Source organism: Pomacea canaliculata, linkage group LG9 (genome assembly GCF_003073045.1).
Source record: "Pomacea canaliculata isolate SZHN2017 linkage group LG9, ASM307304v1, whole genome shotgun sequence".
Lineage (NCBI taxonomy): Eukaryota > Metazoa > Mollusca > Gastropoda > Architaenioglossa > Ampullariidae > Pomacea > Pomacea canaliculata.
Genome location: NC_037598.1, coordinates 1,224,225 through 1,245,051, shown reverse-complemented (window position 1 = coordinate 1,245,051; position 20,827 = coordinate 1,224,225). Strand labels below are relative to the sequence as shown.

Below are 20,827 nucleotides of genomic sequence, written 5' to 3'. Positions count from 1 at the left end.
AGTCTGAGAGTTTCAGTAAAAAATATCTGAGTGATGTGTTTGTTGAACTAACTTTGTATGAAGATGCATTATGACTGTATTTTGTTTATTTGTTTTAGATAACTTAAAGATAGGAGGAAAGAAAAACATCGGGTGGGAGAACAAAATTTCAGGCAAATCTTCGTGTTTTGTTGTTTGAAAGACAGGTGTGGAGATATACATGTGTACTGCATGTGTTCCACACTTACACACACACACACACGTACACACACGCTCACCCAGCGGATGAATGTTAATAACAAATACACAATTTTAATTTTAAAAATTAACATTTATTTTCCAAAGTCTACGTGTAGTAGTAAAACTAACATTAAACATCATTGTTTCAAACAAAATCTTCACTGTTTCTCTTTTAAACACATTATTGCAACATCCCTGAGCCTGTGTTGTACATGATGGACACCATGATACACTGGTGTGTCTCAACATAAATCATTTTGAGCATTTTAGCAAACAGTCAAACCTCCTCACACCACAAAACATGCAAAAAAGTTTTAAGAAACAAAAGTAGTGCTACACTTCTACAAACTACTAGTTACAGCTAATGACTAGTACAAACTACAGGTAGTATACAGGTAGACGAGCTAACATTTGCCACAGGACTTGGCACAACTGGTGTTCATGTAGGCAGGGTTGGATGCACACTCCCCTCTTTTGGCCCACTCCGCGCACTGCGGGCTTTGATCCTGACACCCTGGTTTTTCTGAAACCATCAACTTTCCATTCAGGACAAAAGATCATTTGTAAGGCGACCAATGAAATACATCATTGGGGCAATGGTGAGCTTAAATCTGCTCTGAGAGAAACAATAATATTTTGTTAGAATAAAAGGACAAATATTTGTCTTAATATAATTATCTTGTTTCAATAAAACGGTGTAGTCAGAGTTTCGCCCTCCTTGTGACTTAAACCCCGGCGTTTTAATTACAATAACAATTGTGCGATTGTGTGTTTGCATGTCTACGTGCATAGTAGGTGTTTGTGACTAGACATACACATGGTCACCGGTGACCTGAAAGGTCAAGCTCACTGACCTCCACAGATGCCGCAGGACTTGGCGCAGTTGCTCTTCATGTACACGGGGTTGCTGACACACTGGTTGTTGGAGGCCCAGGTGGAGCAGGAGGGGTTGGTGTCCTCACACGGCTTACCTGTGACCCAGCGACACACAGGTAAACACCACAAAGCTGAGGAGGCGACTTGTACACAGGGACACAGGAGAAACTTGTACAGGGTACATCAAAATAATAGGTACAGTCTCTAGCAATTGTGCAGGCACACCGTGGGATACAAACTATACATCAGGTGATAAATGGTTGGAAAAAAGTAGATTTTAGAAAAAATGAAGGAAAGTTGGACAAAAGAGAGTAGATGGACAGACTGGACGCACGGACACACAAACAAACAAGGTAATCAACATACCTGCACTGCTGTCATCACTGGCACCTGAAAGGTGAAAACACAAAGATCATGGATAATTCCAAACAAAAAAACAAACAAATTTCCATAATCCGAAAAAATTAAAACAATTCCAAAATGAAAACTTAGGTTGTTGATGAAGATGGAGATGCTCACCTACACACAGGTTGGCCTCACAGGTGCCACCACTGCACCCGCTGCATGCTGGTCCCTTCTCGAAAGGCTTCTCGCCATTCCAGTTGCCCCTGTCATCGACATCGACAGTGTTATTATGTGATGGTGTAGAGGATTTAGTACAATGTAAGTGTTAGTACAAACTACTCAGAAAGACTTGGATGTTTCGACAGGAAGGGATGTGAGCAGTGAATGCACTGACAGAGAAAAGTTGTAAGTTCAAATTGAAAATGTGATAATTTTATTTTTGTGAGATTAACATGCAAGAGAGACTTGTCTACACTGTCATACTTTAGAGACCATGTAATAGGGCCTAAGTCTGAGAAGCATTAGTTCAATCTCATTAAATGAACTGACCACCGAGATTAGCTTCAACCGTTGAGCAAACTGTGTCTGGATGTCTACAAGAGAATGCACTTGTCTTCTGTTTGAACAAGGTTCGCTTTTCCTCCACCCAGTGAGTACTTGTAGTGTGAGTTATCTGAGGTGTTCTCATTTTCCGCCCTAATTTTGTGTACAGTCTGTTATCGTGTTGGAGGAGTTCAGGAGGGACTCACTTGGGGTCGTAGAAGCAGACGAGGTACCAGGCCTTGTTGTAGGCGTTGGCAAGAGGGGTACACAGACGGGAGGCACAGCCCACCCGCCGGGTCTTGGCCCACACGAGCTGAACACACACACACACACAGAGACAGACACACACACAGAGACACACACACACACACACACACACACACATATGTAATTTTCAATTCACTGAGGTCACTTTTACGTTAGAAGCAACACTAGAATAGCGCGTTCCACAGATGACGTCACAGTCTAGCCGCGCAAGGGCTTCTGGGAATGCAAAGCAGACAAATATATTCCCCGCATGTACTACACTAGCGTTTGCAGCGAGTGCGTTGCTGTGCAGTTTTTTGTTCCAAAAAACAAAACAAAACGTGAGCGTGTAAAAAATACAGTTTCAAATTGGAAAAATGCAAATGGAGCGGTGGTTTTAACGGAGAAAGACGTACCTGGAGCCTTCCTTGTCGGCGATCCCTCTGAATACCGGCTAACAGAACTGAAACGATGGCTCGAATGCCACGACAGAGTAAGAATGTGACTTTACGAGAGGCAGTTGAAAAAGTTCGTGCGTGTATTGCATTGGGTATAAAAGTTAATCCAGGGGTAGACAACGGTAAATGGTATGAGCTGAAAAGGAGGGGGATCAGTAACAAAACGACACCTAAAGTGGATACCGCCATTACAGCGCCCGACAACGCTGGACAACATTCCCGTCTGTGGACATCCCGGAGATGTTTAATTATGGTTCTGCTTACCACTATCTGATTGAATCCATTGCTCACTTTGGACACAAATATAATAGCGACAGCAGTGACGGGGATTCTGACAACAATGGATCATATACTACTACCATGAAGCCGCTCAGAAAGGGGAAAAAGCTTATGGAAAGTGAGTTCATTGACGACATACAAGACAATAGAAGCAAAACTGATTACTTTTGCGAGCACACATCCAGCACTCTATGAAAAAACGAGTACCCATTAGATGTATCGATAGTTTTAAGTAATATCAGTGGATTTGTGTCCAGGGCCAGTTGTAACTGTAAGTCCTCAGCCCTGGGAAGATGTGTGCATGTTGCAGCACTACTTCTGAAACTGGTGAGCACGTTGAAAAACATGGGCATCGAGTGACAACACCATCCACTTCACAACCTTGGTGTTTGGAACAGAGGGAAAAAAACGGTCAAAAAACCCCAAGCCTCTGCATGAGGCAGAATACAAGTCTAAGAAATTTGCTGGTGATCGTGTTTATAAGTGGGACCCCAGACCAAAGGAGCACAGGGGGAGTTTAACTAACAGACAGATAAATGACTTTATATTGACCTTCAAAAATATCAGTGCATCTACACAAGAGGAGTCTATGTGGGAGACTTCACTCAGGATTTTATATGAAGACTATGACCTTGAAGTGAGCGAAAGAAAACTCTGCTTAATCATGTACAGCAGTTAGAAGAGTCACTTATTCCAAATGAATATTTCAGCAAAACAAATGTCAGCTTATGGTGCTTTTGAATTACTAGGGACACAAGAACAAAGCATGTCACCTCTGTGGATTCAAGAGAGGCAGTACAGAATAACTGCCTCAAAATGCAAAGAAGTGTGTTTCCTCGGAGACAAAATAGTTGAAAACAGAGGCTATAATTTAACATGGAAGTATTTTCATTGGCTTTCTAATAACCTTTGGTCACCTAAAGTTGTGCAGACATGTGACATGCAGTATGGCTCTCAGAGGAGCCAAAAGCCAGAGAGGCATATACCAAGGCCACTGGAAACAAAGTTAGAGAAACAGGACTGTGGGTGAACAGAAAGTTTCCTTATCTGGGTGCCAGTCCAGATGGCCTTGCTACAGATTCTGATGGTAACACTGTAGGAGTTGAGATTAAGTGTCTGAAATCCTAAGGGATAAGTCAGTCAGTGATCTCCTGCAGCAGCACAAAGATGCCAAAATCCCGAATGTAATACTAAACAGACAGTGCTTCAGGATCAGTGATGGGGAGTTAAAGCTGCGTACAAACCATATGTACTATTACCAAGTACAGTTATTATTGTTGGTAACTGATTTGGCTCACTGGGACTTTGTGTTGCACTCCCCTAAAGGCCCGCCATCGGTTGAAAGAATCACAAGAAACGATCAACTTCTGAACAGGTTGAGACATAGTTTATCTGCATTTTGGCACAAAGTTATGGCACCAGAGGTTTTTGAAATGCGTGTACCAAGGCGCCTTCTTCCATTTGTGTTGTAAATCCAAACCATGAATGTAGCTAACCACACTGAGACAGGTGGCATTTGTGTGCAGGTGAAAATGCCTATTCAAATGTATGTGCAATATAGATATTTTTAATGTTTCATTGTTGCCAAATGTTTTGAACAACTCTTATGCGCGTTTTGAGAATAATAATTTTTCTGATAAAGTTAGGGAACTCAGACAGTCACTTGTCCCTAATGATAATACAGTAATTTCTCAAGTTGATGTGACAAAAACAGCTTAAGCGGGTTAGGGTTAACAAGGCGCAAGGGCCAGATGGAATCTGTGGGCAGGTTTTGCATTGGTGTGCTGTTCAACTGGGTGGAGTGTTTCAACACCTCTTTCAACTCTCTCTTGACTCAGAGCACATTCCTACACTCTGGAAATTCTGTGATGTGATGTGTAGGTGTGCATGGGAATGATTTTTAAAAAAAATTGGAAACAGAGCACACCTCCCATTTAAATTTGCCCATTGGACTAATAAAGTTGGTTGTTATTATTATTGTTATTGTTATTTTGAAATATCGGTTACAATTCAAAGAGCATTTGCAATCAGATGCAGTTTTTTTATTTTATTTTTCACTTTTTTACTATGAAGCAGAACAGTACTTGTAACCTATAATATTAATTACTATACAGATTTTATTTCTGTTCTGTCATATGCCCCTGAATGAATTGATAGGTTGACCATCATTTTAACATCAAAAATTCTTTTCAGTCTGTTTTGGTAAAAATACTCCCACATTTCTGTCTTTGACCAATACATGTGGTACATTATCATTTCACTGCTTTTAAATACATAAGCTACTCTGAAAATTTACCAAACAGCATCCAACAAAAACCATTTGGGAGGCAACAACTGAGACTTAGGGATAGTTCTACTGAGAAGCATGAACTTTTTCAGTCTTTCATTAAAGCGTTCTACATGAATTCTTGCCTTGGCTACCCTCCTTGTATCCATCTCCTCTTCTGCTGACAGGCTAGCTCGCTACCTAGAAATGCAGGGATTTTTATAGTAGCCTGTCTTGACAAAAGCACATCCTGCACTTTAAAACCCTTTGTCCACAAGCAAAACATCTCCTGGTTCAATGTGTTGTAGATGCCACATTTCTCAAATATATCAACATCACTACACTTCCCATACAGATCTGAGACAAAACATGCAGCACCTTTAGGGGTGACTGCAATCAGTCCTTTCATTGTGGTGTGGTGCTTGTAAGAGGAATATGCATTGCCTTGCTGCCCATAATCCCTGGGTGTCTGACAAAAGAATTCTGTGCAGTCTACAGAGCATCTGACATTTTTAAACTGTCTAAACACTCTTGCAAAGATGTTTAACTATATCTTTTTGTTGGGAACATAGGACATTCATAGACTTGAAGTGTAGGAACATAAACTGAATCCATGTGATAAAATTGTGCTTACTAACGATTTAGATGTGTCAAACATGTAGGCAATCATTTTCAGTGAAAGTCCTCTTCGCAGTCTCAGAAGTGTAATGAAAAGTTCCTCTTTTGGGGTAAAACGCCTAGATGGACCAGTTTCTTCTCATTTGTCCCATTGGTTTCTCTGTATTTACCTTGGAGTCCCAGTATGAAGGTTGTATTTTGCTGGACCAAGAAATTTGTACAAAATGTCAAACTGCTCGGGAAATAGTCCAACTAAAAACTTTGTATTCTTCCTGTCTTTTAAAACAAAGCTTGGGTCCATCCTGTTGTTAAATTCTGGTTCACTTCTATCATTTTTCACTGCAGCAGCGTTTTCTCATGATCATAGTTTCGATTTTAGCTGCAAGCATGTACTGATCATAAGATGTTTGTGTAGCTTTGTGGTTTGGGCTAGCGACATACATTCAGCAGATGCACTCTCAGCCACGGCTTCGCCTGCGTCTTCAAGTGTTATGTTGTCACTTTGTTCTGAGGATTCTGGAAATGATGAGTTTTCTTTGCGAAGCCTTTTTCTCCCACGTTCACGTTGACAATGTGCAGGTTGGTCGCCACGTTGCGCTGGAGCCTTCCTTTTACGTCTCTGTCGCTTTTGTGTTTCCTCGTCTGTAAGCGTCGCTAATATTGGTTCGTCGCTCTCAGATGTTGGGCCTTTTCCACCAAGAAAATGCAGAGAGCAGATATATGTGCCCCTGGTTATTTTCTCCACATTTTGGAAATCAGATCGCCCACATAAAAACTGCCAGCGCTTTGCTTCTCAGTCTTTAACTTGGCCTGTTCTCTTTCCCACTGGGTCATTTTGTCACTGGTCTTACCAGGCTTGGAAATGGAATAAAAAACGTCCCTCCGGTAATCGCTCTGGATATCTTGAGTCCGATTTACATAAACCCCAACAGCAGTGTTTGGTTCCTCCAGTGTCAGCATTGTTTCAGAGATTAATATAAAAATGTCGCTTTTTGTCAGTCGCCGTAGCGTAGAATACACAGAACAACGTGCAGTGTTTGTTTGCAGAGCAATCCCATGATGCTCTGCTGCGTGACGTCACAATCTATTTTTAGTAACCCAGGAAAGCGCTATCAAAGAAACCTACAAAAGATTTATTTAAACCTATTGATGAGGCTTGGAAAATAAATTCATAACAACTTGGAGAGATATATAAATAGATAAGCAATCAGAGAATCAATAAATTTACATTTCTCTGCGGCATCATTGTATTACTAATTACTAACTGCGACAGATCAGACGAGAGCTGCGCCAGGTGACTAGACCCGACTGACCACTTACCTGTGTGTAGTGGCAGGCGGAGGATGAGCCACATGACCTTTGACCGTAGCTGTAGCGGAGTTTTTCGTCATAAAAGTGCTTCATTGCGATGTCGATCAACTCCGTCTCTGGTTTGTCGATCTGAGAGTTCCAGGCCAGGTTCTCGCCTCGGGTTTTCATCTGATGCTCGAAACGACAACCGCCGGCCCACTGGCGGCTTCAGCTTCAAGAGTTGCGTCCTACCTGCAAGTTTCGTCGTACATGGCATGACTGACATGACTGACATCACTGACATCATTGACTTGACTGACATGACTGACATCACTGACTTGACTGACATGACTGACATCACTGACATCATTGACTTGACTGACATGACTGACATCACTGACTTGACTGACATGACTGACATCACTGACATCATTGACTTGACTGACATAACTGACATCACTGACTTGACTGACCTCACTGACTTGACTGACATCACTGACATCACTAACATCACTGACTTGACTGACATGACTGACATGACTGACATCACTGACATGACTAACATTACCGACATCACTGTCATATATAAATATAACCGACAACTTCAGGACCAGGTTGCATGGAAGGTCAATAAGTCTTGTCACCGTTCTCAAGTTTGGTCTAGACCTTGGGCTTAACTGAAAGTCCAGCTGAAGACCTCCCATGCGACCACCAATAGCCTTTAAGTGTTCCAGACAGCCTGTCAACAGTCAACTGTGAAATGTTAGTTTTCTGGTTAACTAAAACCCTTTCTGAAAAAGGAAGTAAATTAAGATTTCGGATTACAATTCAGTAACTTCCAGAATAACAGGCGATCATCATTAGGGAGGAGATACAGCGGAGAATAAATAACGATCAAGAATGCATTAAAATAAAACAAGGAAAGAAGGAAAGGAAGAACGAACAAGCAAAATAGATAAATATAAACAAAGAGCGAAAATAGAGAAAAAGTTCAGTCACTCACCAGTAAGTGCATGTTGGAGGCCCCTTGTCCTCCGCGATACTTGTTGTGAACACCCAGGATGTAGTCCTTCATGGCCTGGTCGAGACCAATGACAGACTGCGCCATGACGACCGTCACCAGGACGAACAGCGAGAGACACGATGCCGCCATGTTTGGAGACTGTGTACAACAAATATGATCTTTTGAAAATATGTTTCCAGTATATTTGCTAATCTCACATACGTATTCAGGCACAAAACAGAAAAAGAACTTCCAGCAGAACCTACCCTGAGGATGAAGCAGTCGACAAGGACAAACAGAAGATCAGCGATGGCTGGCGGGTGTTTGGTCGGAAGACGAGTTTCCTGACGGTCCACAGTCTGAAGATCCTCTGGCAGAGTCGATGGCAGTTGCTGAGTGTCTGCTGGATGGCCACTTTTATAGTATCTGTGTGACTGTAATTAGCATAAAAATTATAGCAGGAGATTGTCTGTAAGCCACCCGTTACAAGAGTATATTGCCACGCCAGATGCTGCTGCCATCTGTGCAACTGATGAAGACTACATCTGTCTAGACCTGTGGAAGATGCCTAGGACTAGTAAATTTATATATTTGTGTGTGTTCGTCTCTCCCTCTGAGAGAGAGAGAGAAGAATATGTAGAACTCACATCATTTAAAGATAAACTTCAATCTGGATGTTAAATGTGAACTTTGGATGTGAACAGGAACCTGAATAGAAGTCCGAATAGGAAGTTGAATTTAATTATGCAGACGAATAGGAAGTTGAATTTAATTATGCAGACACTTGGTCTGAGCATAAATAACTGATATGAGTTTGCATACTTGACAATGTAAACAGGTCTCCCAAGCAGGACCTGATCGGGTAGTCGTTGCCTTAACCTTTGCCCCTTCTGGTGGTCAGAAGGCCAAGCACGGCGATCACCAGACATGAGACCCAGGCAGCCATTGTTGTGTGACTACAACAGAGCTCATAGGATGTCGGCGTCTGGGTGTGTCGGCGGTGCCCGGATGTACATGTGTCCTGGTTCCTTCTCTCTGCTTCCTTCTTGCTGGCAGGGATGAATAAAACAATCATGGGAAACTGAGGCAGTTAGGGTTAGGACTGGAGGAGACCATCAAGTGTAACACAGACAGAGGTAACAAAATCAGTTAGAGACAATCAGGGGTGAGAGAGAAAATCAGAGTAGAACTGTTAGAGATAATAAGGGTCAGAGAGACAGATAAGACTGTTACAGACAATTGGGGGGGGGGGTAAGACAAACAATCATTATTTGTTTTGGAATTATATTCCTACTCATATTATGTATCTACATCAGGAATGTTTCGCATGATTAGTTTTCTGAATAGACGTGGGGAGGACTGTACGACTGGTTGAAGAAAATCTTTCTAAAGGAATTTAATTCTGGAAACTGTGAGATGTGGATATCGAGTCTCGGACTGTGGAGCTTGATGAGTTGAGAAGAGTATGAATAATAGTCTGAGAGTTTCAGGAAAAAATATCTGCGTGATGTGTTTGTTGAACTAACTTTGTATGAAGATGTATTATGACTGTATTTTGTTTATTTGTTTTAGATAACTTAAAGATAGGAGGAAGGAGAAACCTCGGACTGGAGAACAAAATTTCAGGCAAATCTTCGTGTTTTGTTGTTTGAAAGACAGGTGTGGAGATATACATGTGTACTGCATGTGTTCCACACTTACATACACACTTACACACGCACACACACGCTCACCCTGAGGATGACTGTCAATAACAAATACACAATTTTAATTTTAAAAATTAACATTTATTTTCCAAAGTCTACGTGTAGCAGTAAAACTAACATTAAACATCAATGTTTCAAACAAAATCCTCACTGTTTCTCTTTTAAACACATTATTGCAACATCCCTGAGCCTGTGTTGTACATGATGGACACCATGATACACTGGTGTGTCTCAACATAAATCATTTTGAGCATTTTAGCAAACAGTCAAACCTCCTCGCACCACAAAAAATGCAAAAAAGTTTAAAGAAACAAAAGTAGTGCTACACTTCTACAAACTACTAGTTACAGCTAATGACTAGTACAAACTACAGGTAGTATACAGGTAGACGAGCTAACATTTGCCACAGGACTTGGCACAACTGGTGTTCATGTAGGCAGGGTTGGATGCACACTCCCCTCTCTTGGCCCATTCCGCGCACTGCGGGCTTTGATCCTGACACCCTGGTTTTTCTGAAACCATAATCTTTCCATTCAGGACAAAAGATCATTTGTAAGGCTACCAATGAAATACATCATTGGGGCAAAGGTGAGCTTAAATCTGCTCTGAGAGAAACAATAATATTTTGTTAGAATAAAAGGACAAATATTTGTCTTAATATATCTTGTTTCAATAAAACGGTGCAGTCAGAATTTCACCCTCCTTGTGACTTACACCCCGGCGTTTTAATTACAATAACAATTGTGCGATTGTGTGTTTGCATGTCTGCATGCATAGTAGGTGTTTGTGACTAGACATACACATGGTCACCTGTGACCTGAAAGGTCAAGCTCACTGACCTCCACAGATGCCGCAGGACTTGGCGCAGTTGCTCTTCATGTACACGGGGTTGCTGACACACTGGTGTTGGAGGCCCAGGTGGAGCAGGAGGGTTGGTGTCCTCACACGGCTTACCTGTGACCCAGCGACACACAGGTAAACACCACAAAGCTGCGGAGGCGACTTGTACACAGGACACAGGAGAAACTTGTACAGGGTACATCAAAATAATAGTACAGTCTCTAGCAATGTGCAGGCACACAGTGGGATACAAACTATACATCAGGTGATAAATGTCGGAAAAAAGTAGATTTTAGAAAAAGAAGAAAGTTGGACAAAAGAGAGTAGATGGACAGACTGGACGCACGGACACACAAACAAACAAGGTAATCAACATACCTGCACTGCTGTCGTCACTGGCACCTGAAGCGAGAAAGCACAAAGATCATGGATAATTCCAAACACACAAACAAACAAATTTCCATAATCCGAAAAAATTAAAACAATTCCAAAATAAAAAGTTTTGGTTGTTGATGAAGATGGAGATGCTCACCTACACACAGGTTGGCCTCACAGGTGCCACCACTGCACCCGCTGCATGCTGGTCCCTTCTCGAAAGGCTTCTCGCCATTCCAGTTGCCCCTGTCATCGACATCGACAGTGTTATTTATGTGATGGTGTAGAGGATTTAGTACAATATAAGTGTTAGTACAAACTACTCAGAAAGACTTGGATGTTTCGACAGGAAGGGATGTGAGCAGTGAATGCACTGACAGAGAAAAGTTGTAAGTTCAAATTGAAAATGTGATAATTTTATTTTTGTGAGATTAACATGCAAGAGAGACTTGTCTACACTGTCAAACTTTAGTAATAAGGCCTAAGTCTGAGAAGCACTAGTTCAATCTCATTAAATGAACTGACCATCGAGATTAGCTTCAACCGTTGAGCAAACTGTGTCTGGGTGTCTACAAGAGAATGCACTTGTCTTCTGTTTGAACAAGATTCGCTTTTCCTCCACCCAGTGAGTACTTGTAGTGTGATTTATCTGAGGTGTTCTCATTTACCGCCCTAAATTTGTGTACAGTCTGTTATCGTGTTGGAGGAGTTCAGGCCCCGTATGCAGGGAACACCGATAGCGCCGCTAAAGGTACGATATCCCTTTCGTCACGATAGCGCGGGAAAATTCGCATGCAGGGACCGCAGATAGCCGGCTATCGTAGCTCTACGGCTAATGGAGCCTCACCCCTCCGTTAGCTCGCTATCGTACCGAAAGCACAAGATGGCGGACTGGATGTTCGGGGACCGTATTCTACGCTGTTTGCGCCACGAACTTGTTTTTCGGGACAGGAAACCTCCCCTGGACCGGTACAGCGACCAAGAACTTTACCAGAAATATAAATTTAGAAGACATGATGTTTTAGAACTGACAAATGACATTGCAGCAGCAATCGAATCATCGAATCGACGTGCGTCGCTTTCTCCACTGTTACAGGTACTGAATAAATCAGTTATTAATCTGCTGATAAAACTTGTTCAGCTTGTTGTCTATTTGATTTTAGCCGTGATTAGTTGCTTTTTAAATGATATTTTAAATTTGAAAAAGGCAAAATTAACATCCTAGCTTAGGTATTGTGCAGACTAACATGACTGTAATGTGACAGTCAAACCTTCTAGTTTTTGACATAGGATTGCATTGTGTGAGAGAGTTTGTGTGTGTTGAGGCTTTGTACTGTAACACAAAAATTTTAGTTTGCACTGCTGAATACCTGTTGCAGGGGTTGTGTGTGTGTTGAGACTTTGTACTGTCACCCACATTTTTTCATTTTGCTTTGCATCTCACTTCAGAATATGTGTTGCAGGTGTGTGAGTTTGTTTGTGTTGAGGCTTTGTACTGTACACAAATTTTATTTTGCATTGCATCTCACTGCTAAATACCTGTTGCAGGGTGTGTGTGTGTTGATGCTTTTTAATGTAACCCCCTTTTTTTTTTGCATTGCATCTCACTTCTGAATACCTGTTACAGTGAGTGTGTGTGTGTGTTTGAGACTATTACTGTAACCCACATTTTTTTTAAATTTCACATTGCATCTCACTTCAGAATATGTGTTGCAGGTGAATGAGTTTGTGTGTTGATGCTTTGTACTGTAACCCACATTTTTTAGTTTGCATTGCATCTCACTTTTAGTAGCTGTTGCAGGGGGGGGGTGTGACTTTGTACTGTCACCCACATTTTTTCATTTTGCATTGTATCTCACTTCAGAATATGTGTTGCAGGTGTGTGAGTTTGTGTGTGTTGATGCTTTGTACTGTAACCCACATTTTTTAATTGTATACAGATCCACTCTAATATACAAAAATGCATACACTGGCAGTACTGCTAGTTTTAATTATGATTTATCTGTTTGTCTATCTTGCTTATTTAGCGTTTAGCAGCCAGACTTCTAGTTTGAGATTTTAATTTCTAGTTCCATTTGGCTTATAATAGACTGCTTTTTGGTCTTTGAAATGTTATATCATGAGCTGTTGCTCTGTATCTCCTTTGCTGGCTGTTTTTCTTTTTTTCATTCTAAGGGTTTTCTAGTTGTCCAGGGGTGGTGTTGACGGATAGAAGTTTGTCAACGATTTGAAGGACTTGAAATATTCTGTGGCAGAGCAAAGAAAAATATGTAGTAAATGATGGTTGCAAGAGTGGCAATTAGATCTCTGCATATACATCAATAGCTTTCTAAAGAAAAGTGATGTTATCCACAAACTGATTTAGTGTAAAGTGTCAGAAAATTATCAATCCTGCAAAAATGGACAGAAAATATCATTTAAATGTGGATATATATATATTTGTGTTTGGATGCAATTATTCACTTTTCATTTTGCTTTTGTTTTAAAATGTGTGATTGTGACTGTTTGAGAGTAAAATAAATGTCACTATGTAAATTTTAAGATATTGTGTATTACTTGTTGAGATGGCAACATGTTGCACACAAACTTCAGAACACAGATTCTGCGCGCAAAGTTCACAATAGAGCCACCGTAAAACATGAATTCATTCAGCCTGCTTACCTCCTGTGAATCTGGACCATTCACTGGAATAAAAAAACATGTTTTAAAAATTGTACTTCATTTAATCAACAAGCATATAGCTGATGTATAAAACAATAAAAGAAAAGTAAATAATGGTTGCATTTGAGGCAAGATTAAAACCAACCCATTTCAACCTGTGTGCTGTGTCCCCAGTTACCAAGAATGAAAGCGTGTAATATTAACAATTATAAGCGTGATTTAAACATCCAACGCATACAATATGTTTCACTGCTCCCCTCCCTACATCCAGCTGATTTGCAAAACATAATCACATTTCTATTATAATTTCATAAAAATATAAATAAAAATAAGTAATTATTCTGTCATTACTGTTTTCATATACTTTTTTTAGCCAGTTAATGTTCACTTACCTCCAATACCACTGATCAGGGTAGGTGTTATTGCCAAGGATCGCAGCAACAGCCTCTTCATATTTAGGTGGTGGCATTCCCTTGTCTCCAACTATTTTATTTGCCTCGTTTTTTGTTTTTTTTTTTTGAAGCCTTGTCTATTTTTGTAGATCCATTTATCTTTTATTTCTGGTACAGAACAGCCACCCTGCTTGCCAACACCTTGGCCGCAATTTTTTTTTCCAAATTTTTTTTTGTTTTTGTTTTGTTTGTCGCATATGTTTTGTTTCCCGTTTTTCTGCAAAAGGACATCGTCAGGGAGAAAAAGTAAACGCTACTTTTAAAACAAACACATGCGCAGTAGCGCATGAAATTCGGGCCTACCCGGATTCTATTTATAGAACTGCCTTCCCGCGCCGAAAGCTAGTGGAGCTCTATCGGTGTGCCCCTGCATACCACGTTAGTGGGGAGACTATCGCTGCTATAGCTTTCGGACCGAAAGGCTCTATCGCGACGATTGGCTAACGGTGTTTCTTGCATACGGGGCCAGGAGGGACTCACTTGGGGTCGTAGAAGCAGACGAGGTACCAGGCCTTGTTGTAGGCGTTGGCAAGAGGGGTACACAGACGGGAAGCACAGCCCACCCGCCGGGTCTTGGCCCACACGAGCTGAACACACACACACAGAGACAAACACACAGACAAACACACAGACAAACACAGACAAACACACAGACAAACACACAGACAAACACAGACAAACACAGACAAACACACAGACATGTAATTTTCAATTCACTGAGGTCACTTTTACGTTAGAAGCAACACTAAAGTCAAAGAAACCTACAAAAGATTTATTTAAACCTATTGATGAGGCTTGGAAAATAAATTCATAACTTGGAGAGATATATAAATAGATAAGCAATCAGAGAATCAATAAATTTACATTTCTCTGCGGCATTTTTGTATTACTAATTACTAACTGTGACAGGTGAGAGAGAGCTGCGCCAGGTGACTAGACCCGACTGACCACTTACCTGCGTGTAGTGGCAGGCGGAGGATGAGCCACATGACCTTTGACCGTAGCTGTAGCGGAGTTTTTCGTCATAAAAGTGCTTCATTGCGATGTCGATCAACTCCGTCTCTGGTTTGTCGATCTGAGAGTTCCAGGCCAGGTTCTCGCCTCGGGTTTTCATCTGATGCTCGAAACGACAACCGCCGGCCCACTGGGCGGCTTCAGCTTCAAGAGTTGCGTCCCATACCTGCAAGTTTCGTCGGACATGGCATGACTGACATGACTGACTTGACTGACATCACTGACATCACTGACTTGACTGACATGACTGACATGACTGACATGATTGACATGACTGACATCACTGGCATGACTGACATGAATGACATGACTGACATCACTGGCATGACTGACATGACTGACATGACTGACATGATTGACATGGCTAACTTGACTGACATCACTAACATGACTGACATGACTGACGACTGACATGCCTGACATGATTGACATGCCTGACATGACTGACATGACTGACATCACTGGCATGACTGACATGAATGACATCACTGACATCACTGACATAACTCTCATATATAAATATAACAGACAACTTCAGGACTAGGTTGCATCGAAGGTCAATAAGTCTTGTCACCGTTCTCAAGTTTGGTCTAGACATTGGGCTTAACTGAAAGTGCAGCTGAAGACCTCCCATGAGACCACCCAGAGCCTTTAGGTGTTCCAGACAGCCTGTCAACAGTCAACTGTCACACGTTAGTTTTCTGCGAAACTAAAACCCTTTCTGAAAAACGAAGTAAATTAAGATTTCGGATTATAATTCAGTAACTTCCAAAATAAAAGGCGATCATCATAAGAGAGAAGGAGATACAGCGGAGAATAAATAAAGATAAGGAATGCATAACTGACATCACTGACATCACTGACTTGACTGACTTGACTGACATGACTTACATGACTGACATGACTGACATGACTGACATAACTGACATTACTGACTTGACTGACATGACATCACTGACATCACCGACATCACTGACGTGACTGACGTGACTGACATGACTGACATGACTGACATCACTGACATCACTGACTTGACTGACATGACTGTCATATATTAATATAACCGACAACTTCAGGACCAGGTTGCATGAAAGGTCTTTGCAATAAGTCTTGTCACCGTTCTCAACTTTGGTCTAGACCTTGAGCTTAACTGAAAGTCCAGCTGAAGACCTCCCATGCGACCACCCAGAGCCTTTAGGTGTTCCAGACAGCCTGTCAACAGTCAACTGTCACATGTTAGTTTTCTGCGAAACTAAAACCCTTTCTGAAAAACGAAGTAAATTAAGATTTCGGATTATAATTCAGTAATATCTAGAATAAATGGCGATCATGATAAGAGAGAATGAGATACATCGGAGAATAAATAACGATAAGGAATGCATAAAAGTAAAAAAAAAAAAAAAAAAAAAAAAAAAAAAACCACACCAAAAAAAACACAAACAAACAAGGAAAGAAGGAAAGGAAGAACGAACGAGCCAAAAAAAGATAAAAATAAACGAAGAATGAAAATAGAGAGAAAGTTCAGTCACTCACCAGTGAGTGCATGTTGGAGGCCCCTTCCCCTCCGCGATACTTGTTGTGAACACCCAGGATGTAGTCCTTCATGGCCTGGTCGAGACCAATGACAGACTGCGCCATGACGACCGTCACGAGGACGAACAGCGAGAGACACGATGCCGCCATGTTTGGAGACTGTGTACAACAATTATGACATTTTGAAAATGTGTTTCCAGTATATTTGCTAATCTCACATACGTATTTAGACACAAACCAGGACAAGCTCACCCGAATGTACTCAATACAGGGAGGACGATTTTGGATGAGGGGGTGGACAGAGAGTGTCCGCAATGATATTTGCAAACACATGATTACAATAAAAGTACAGACGCCATTCAGAAGCACACACCAGACCAAACAGTCTGTTTTATGCTACATATTCGATGATATAGAATGTAATCTACCTAAAGTATCTTGTAAATATCGCTCCGGCATGAGTTTGTCTGTTGCCCCCCCCCCCCCCAAAAAAAAAATAAAAAAAATAAATAAATAAAAAAGGGGGGAAATACAGATACCATAGCTAAATATAAACATGTCGTCAGTAAACATATACAACTAAACATAAATACTGACATACACAAGTGATCGCAGACAACTAATGGCTAGACATTCTAGCAGAACCTACCCTGAGGATGAAGCAGTCGACAAGGACAAACAGAAGATCAGCGATGGCTGGCGGGTGTTTGGTCGGAAGACGAGTTTCCTGACGGTCCACAGTCTGAAGATCCTCTGGCAGAGTCGATGGCAGATGCTGAGTGTCTGCTGGATGGCCACTTTTATAGTATCTGTGTGACTGTAATTAGCAAAGAAATTATACCAGGAGATTGTCTGGGGGTGCGTTACATAATGGAGAGGGGGACAGGAAAGGAGGAGCGGGGGAAAAAACAGTCTGTGGCTTTTCTAGACACGCATAATTAGTTGAAGTCATTACAATCAACCAGTCAGTCCTCTCTCCGTTCTTTTGGTACAAGATTTGTGGCCAGGGCTATAGGTTATAGGTCATATGTTATAGGTTATAGGTTAAGACTATTTTCCTCATTACATAAGTGATTGCTTTTAGCCGAGCTCTTTGGACAAGAATTCCAAAAGCAGCAATTAAGTGGAGCAATTAAGTGTTGTCCACCTGTCATTAACTAGCAAATAGCTGATGGACGCTGTTAGCAGGGACATTAAATCAGTGCGTGTGCGATCTTTCCCAGCCATTAACGTGTTCGTGGTCGAATTGCCAACCTTTAAAAGAAGAAAACCTATTTACCATTCCAGAAACCAAGTCATAGAAAAGCAATGATGCCTACTTTTTATTTCAAATAATATGGTCTTGTTTGAATAATTTAGCAATTAAGTATTAGATAACAAAACTAACAAGTTAACTTTTTGATCGTTTGTCAAACATTTCCTCCGTATGGATGTGATAGAATTGAAGACTACATGAACATTTTGAAGAAAATTATTGAAAGTGTTATTGCTTGACTTAAAGGGAACACTTGGTTATTTTTCGTGCTGTCTATATTTTACTAGGTTTTGTGACACAGGTAGAAAAAACAAACTAAGGCTACAAAAAAAACCCCAACCATGATTATAAGCAAATAGACAATCACACTGGCAGGCAGGTAACCATACAGATAATCAAACATGTTGACAGGCAAGCAGATAATTTAGACAGTCGTTCAGAAAAGTAGGAAGAGAGAAAGACAGCAAAAAGATTAAATGAAAAAGCGAGATATGACACACATCTTAGGAAGACACTAAACTGTGGTTCTTGCTCTCAACTTTACAACAAAATATCTTTGGATTGAGGCTGCTTCAAGCCTTAAACTAGGAAGATCCCCCCTCTACCCACCAACAACTCAACCAGAACACGGGGTCAGGATGTAACATGGGAGGTCATGGCGGCTGGAGGCTGGGCTCATCCCCTCCCCTGTACATGGCGAGCCACAGATACTCATTTCCCCAAGGGCTACTACTATATGGGAATCTTGACTTCGTTTGGTAAAGGAACCCACAACTATTAATATTTATCACATTATCAAGTCTTCAAACAAGTTTTAAACACATTTACAGTCCCACCCTGTGATATTGTGCTGACAGGTTCAATTCCGCCCTTTGACATTTGAATGTTTTACAGGGTCAGTCCCACCCTAGGATGTGTTTACAGACCCAACACCATCTTGTGCCACGTGTGTTTACGGAGTCAGTGCCACCCAGTGAACCTTGCATGTGTTTACAGCAGGGGTGGGGAGCACCCGGCTCACGGATCCGTTAAAAGTCCGTTTAAAGATCATTTGGTTTGGCCTTGCCAAGACAACTTCAGGCTTCACTTAAAGTTCAGTAAATGTAGAAGATTTATAATTATGGCAACATAAATTTGTATCGTAAATCCTGCCTGAGTAGCGTGTCCGCTTGTCTTAACCGGAACTTCTAGCCGTATGGTCTGCGCATGCGCCTTCACTTCATTACAGGTCTGAGTATCATTCGCACAGTGAGACAGGTTGGTAGTGAGTAGATAGACAGTGCTCAGTTAGTAAACCTGATTACTATTATGTATATAACAATGGATGTATGTATAATACATTGTATAACTCTTATTCCATTTTTTATTTTTTATTGACAGTTTAATACATGCTTCAGATATTGTTTTCAGTCTAGCCATTTAAGTGACAACGAAACACAGAGAGAGAGATGAAGCAGAATGGAGGCTGATAATTAGACCACATACCTGATCATCATTAAAACACTCGACGAAGTAAGTTGGTCATTAAGCCAATTATCAGTGATTGACACAAATGTCACGTCAATCAGTCAGTGAACATCAAACAGGTCATTAGCATTATTTACCTACATTCTTATTTGGGAGGCCACACGTGACCTGCACTTACTCCCTGATGTAGAGGGTCTGGCAGTTTCTGATTTCGCAACATTGCGCAACAGTATGATGGTGAGACAGATACAGAAAGTACTCAGCAAGTACTCACCACTCCACACACTTGGGACAAGGGTTCGGTTCTCGGTGATAACAAATTAGCTTTGTCCTGGCAAGTCACCTTTAGAATTTTATCAGGATTCCTGCAACCTACACATTCAAACGATTGTTCAACATTTAAATTAATTGTGAAACATACCTCCCCCCCTCAACACTTAAGGCGGCGCCACACGGGTTTTCGAAAATACCTCCTATTTGATCGAACTTTTTCAAACCACCAGGAATTGTGGGACCCTAGGAGGGAAAAATATAGAAACAGAACATTTAAAACGGGTTTGTGGCTTTCTTTACAGACTTCGTTCTCGAAAACGACAGGGATCGAGTGCACAGGTATGCTCCAATTTTAACTTTTTTTTAATTTTTAAATGATGATCGCTTTATTGTATCATTAAAATCCTTTGATTAATGAAGTTATCCCTATATTTTATTTAAAATTAAGTACATATTGTTCTGTATGACTGTTTATTGTGAAACGAGCATCAACTCAAAGAATTAGGAATCAGCCGATACGCACAATGTGACTATTATTATTGTTTTGTTTGCACGTATGTTCCAATTTAATTGTAAATGATGATCGCTTTATCGTATCATCAAAATCCAAGATGTTCTGCAAGCTAGTTCTGTTTATTGAGAACGGACAATGTGACTATTATTATCATTTTGGTTGCTGTTAGTAAAGCAAATCCAATACAAATTAGCCACTAAAATTACAGTCTGTTGAACATGAACAGATTTTGGCAGTACTGGAAAACTGCTAAATTGAACTAATTGTTTAAAAAAAACAATTAAAGGCACATCATAAATCATAACATTTAAAACATCAAATGCAGAGCCATGCATTCAACGGTCATCACAATTAAATCAGAACCACAATGTTAATTTGGGCGGCTGGTTATTTATTTAATAAGATTCTACTATTATGTTGCAGTTGACAATATCCAAGCAAAGGTAGTTGTGTCTTCGCTTCTATTTTTTTTGTACTTGTTACCTTGTGTATCTTTTCATTTATTCTGGTTTTATATCTCGTCCCTCCTCGCCTCCAACTGACCAAACATGTGAAATCAACTTTTGATGAAGTGAAATACATGGTGACACCATG

At 40.8% G+C, this 20,827-nt stretch overlaps 2 protein-coding genes across 2 annotated transcripts; both read right to left on the bottom strand.

Annotated features, from left to right (window-relative positions):
• Positions 1-289: 289 nt before the first annotated feature.
• Positions 290-8,815, bottom strand: LOC112572056 (C-type lectin domain family 18 member A-like). Its single transcript, XM_025251570.1, has 9 exons — positions 8,410-8,815; positions 8,144-8,302; positions 7,614-7,859; positions 7,171-7,359; positions 2,190-2,296; positions 1,615-1,703; positions 1,462-1,485; positions 1,074-1,190; positions 290-742 (listed from the first exon to the last, which is right to left on the bottom strand). Exons 2-9 carry the CDS (start codon positions 8,291-8,293, stop codon positions 624-626), a joined length of 1,041 nt encoding a protein of 346 aa, XP_025107355.1. The 5' UTR covers positions 8,294-8,302; positions 8,410-8,815; the 3' UTR covers positions 290-623.
• Positions 8,816-9,908: 1,093 nt separating this feature from the next.
• LOC112572762 (pathogenesis-related protein PRMS-like) lies at positions 9,909-17,535 on the bottom strand. Its single transcript, XM_025252627.1, has 8 exons — positions 17,374-17,535; positions 16,725-16,883; positions 15,133-15,357; positions 14,658-14,764; positions 11,222-11,310; positions 11,068-11,091; positions 10,689-10,803; positions 9,909-10,361 (listed from the first exon to the last, which is right to left on the bottom strand). The coding sequence occupies exons 2-8, from the start codon at positions 16,872-16,874 to the stop codon at positions 10,217-10,219; spliced, it is 855 nt and encodes a 284-aa protein (XP_025108412.1). The 5' UTR covers positions 16,875-16,883; positions 17,374-17,535; the 3' UTR covers positions 9,909-10,216.
• Positions 17,536-20,827: the final 3,292 nt, after the last annotated feature.

What these genes read in the sequence shown, in the direction of transcription:
- LOC112572056 (XM_025251570.1), bottom strand. Translation starts at nt 8,293, where the DNA reads ATGGCGGCATCGTGTCTCTCGCTGTTCGTCCTGGTGACGGTCGTCATG. An exon ending in CCTCCAACATGCACTTACTG is followed by an intron (nt 7,860 to 8,143) that starts GTGAGTGACTGA and finishes GAACACTTAAAG; the next exon opens with GCTATTGGTGGTCGCATGGG. An exon ending in ATGTCAGTCAAGTCAGTGAG is followed by an intron (nt 7,360 to 7,613) that starts GTCAGTCAAGTC and finishes TGAAGCCGCCAG; the next exon opens with TGGGCCGGCGGTTGTCGTTT.
- LOC112572762 (XM_025252627.1), bottom strand. Translation starts at nt 16,874, where the DNA reads ATGGCGGCATCGTGTCTCTCGCTGTTCGTCCTCGTGACGGTCGTCATG. An exon ending in CAGTGACGACAGCAGTGCAG is followed by an intron (nt 10,804 to 11,067) that starts GTATGTTGATTA and finishes GCTGGGTCACAG; the next exon opens with GTAAGCCGTGTGAGGACACC. An exon ending in GTCCTGCGGCATCTGTGGAG is followed by an intron (nt 10,362 to 10,688) that starts GTCAGTGAGCTT and finishes TTATGGTTTCAG; the next exon opens with AAAAACCAGGGTGTCAGGAT.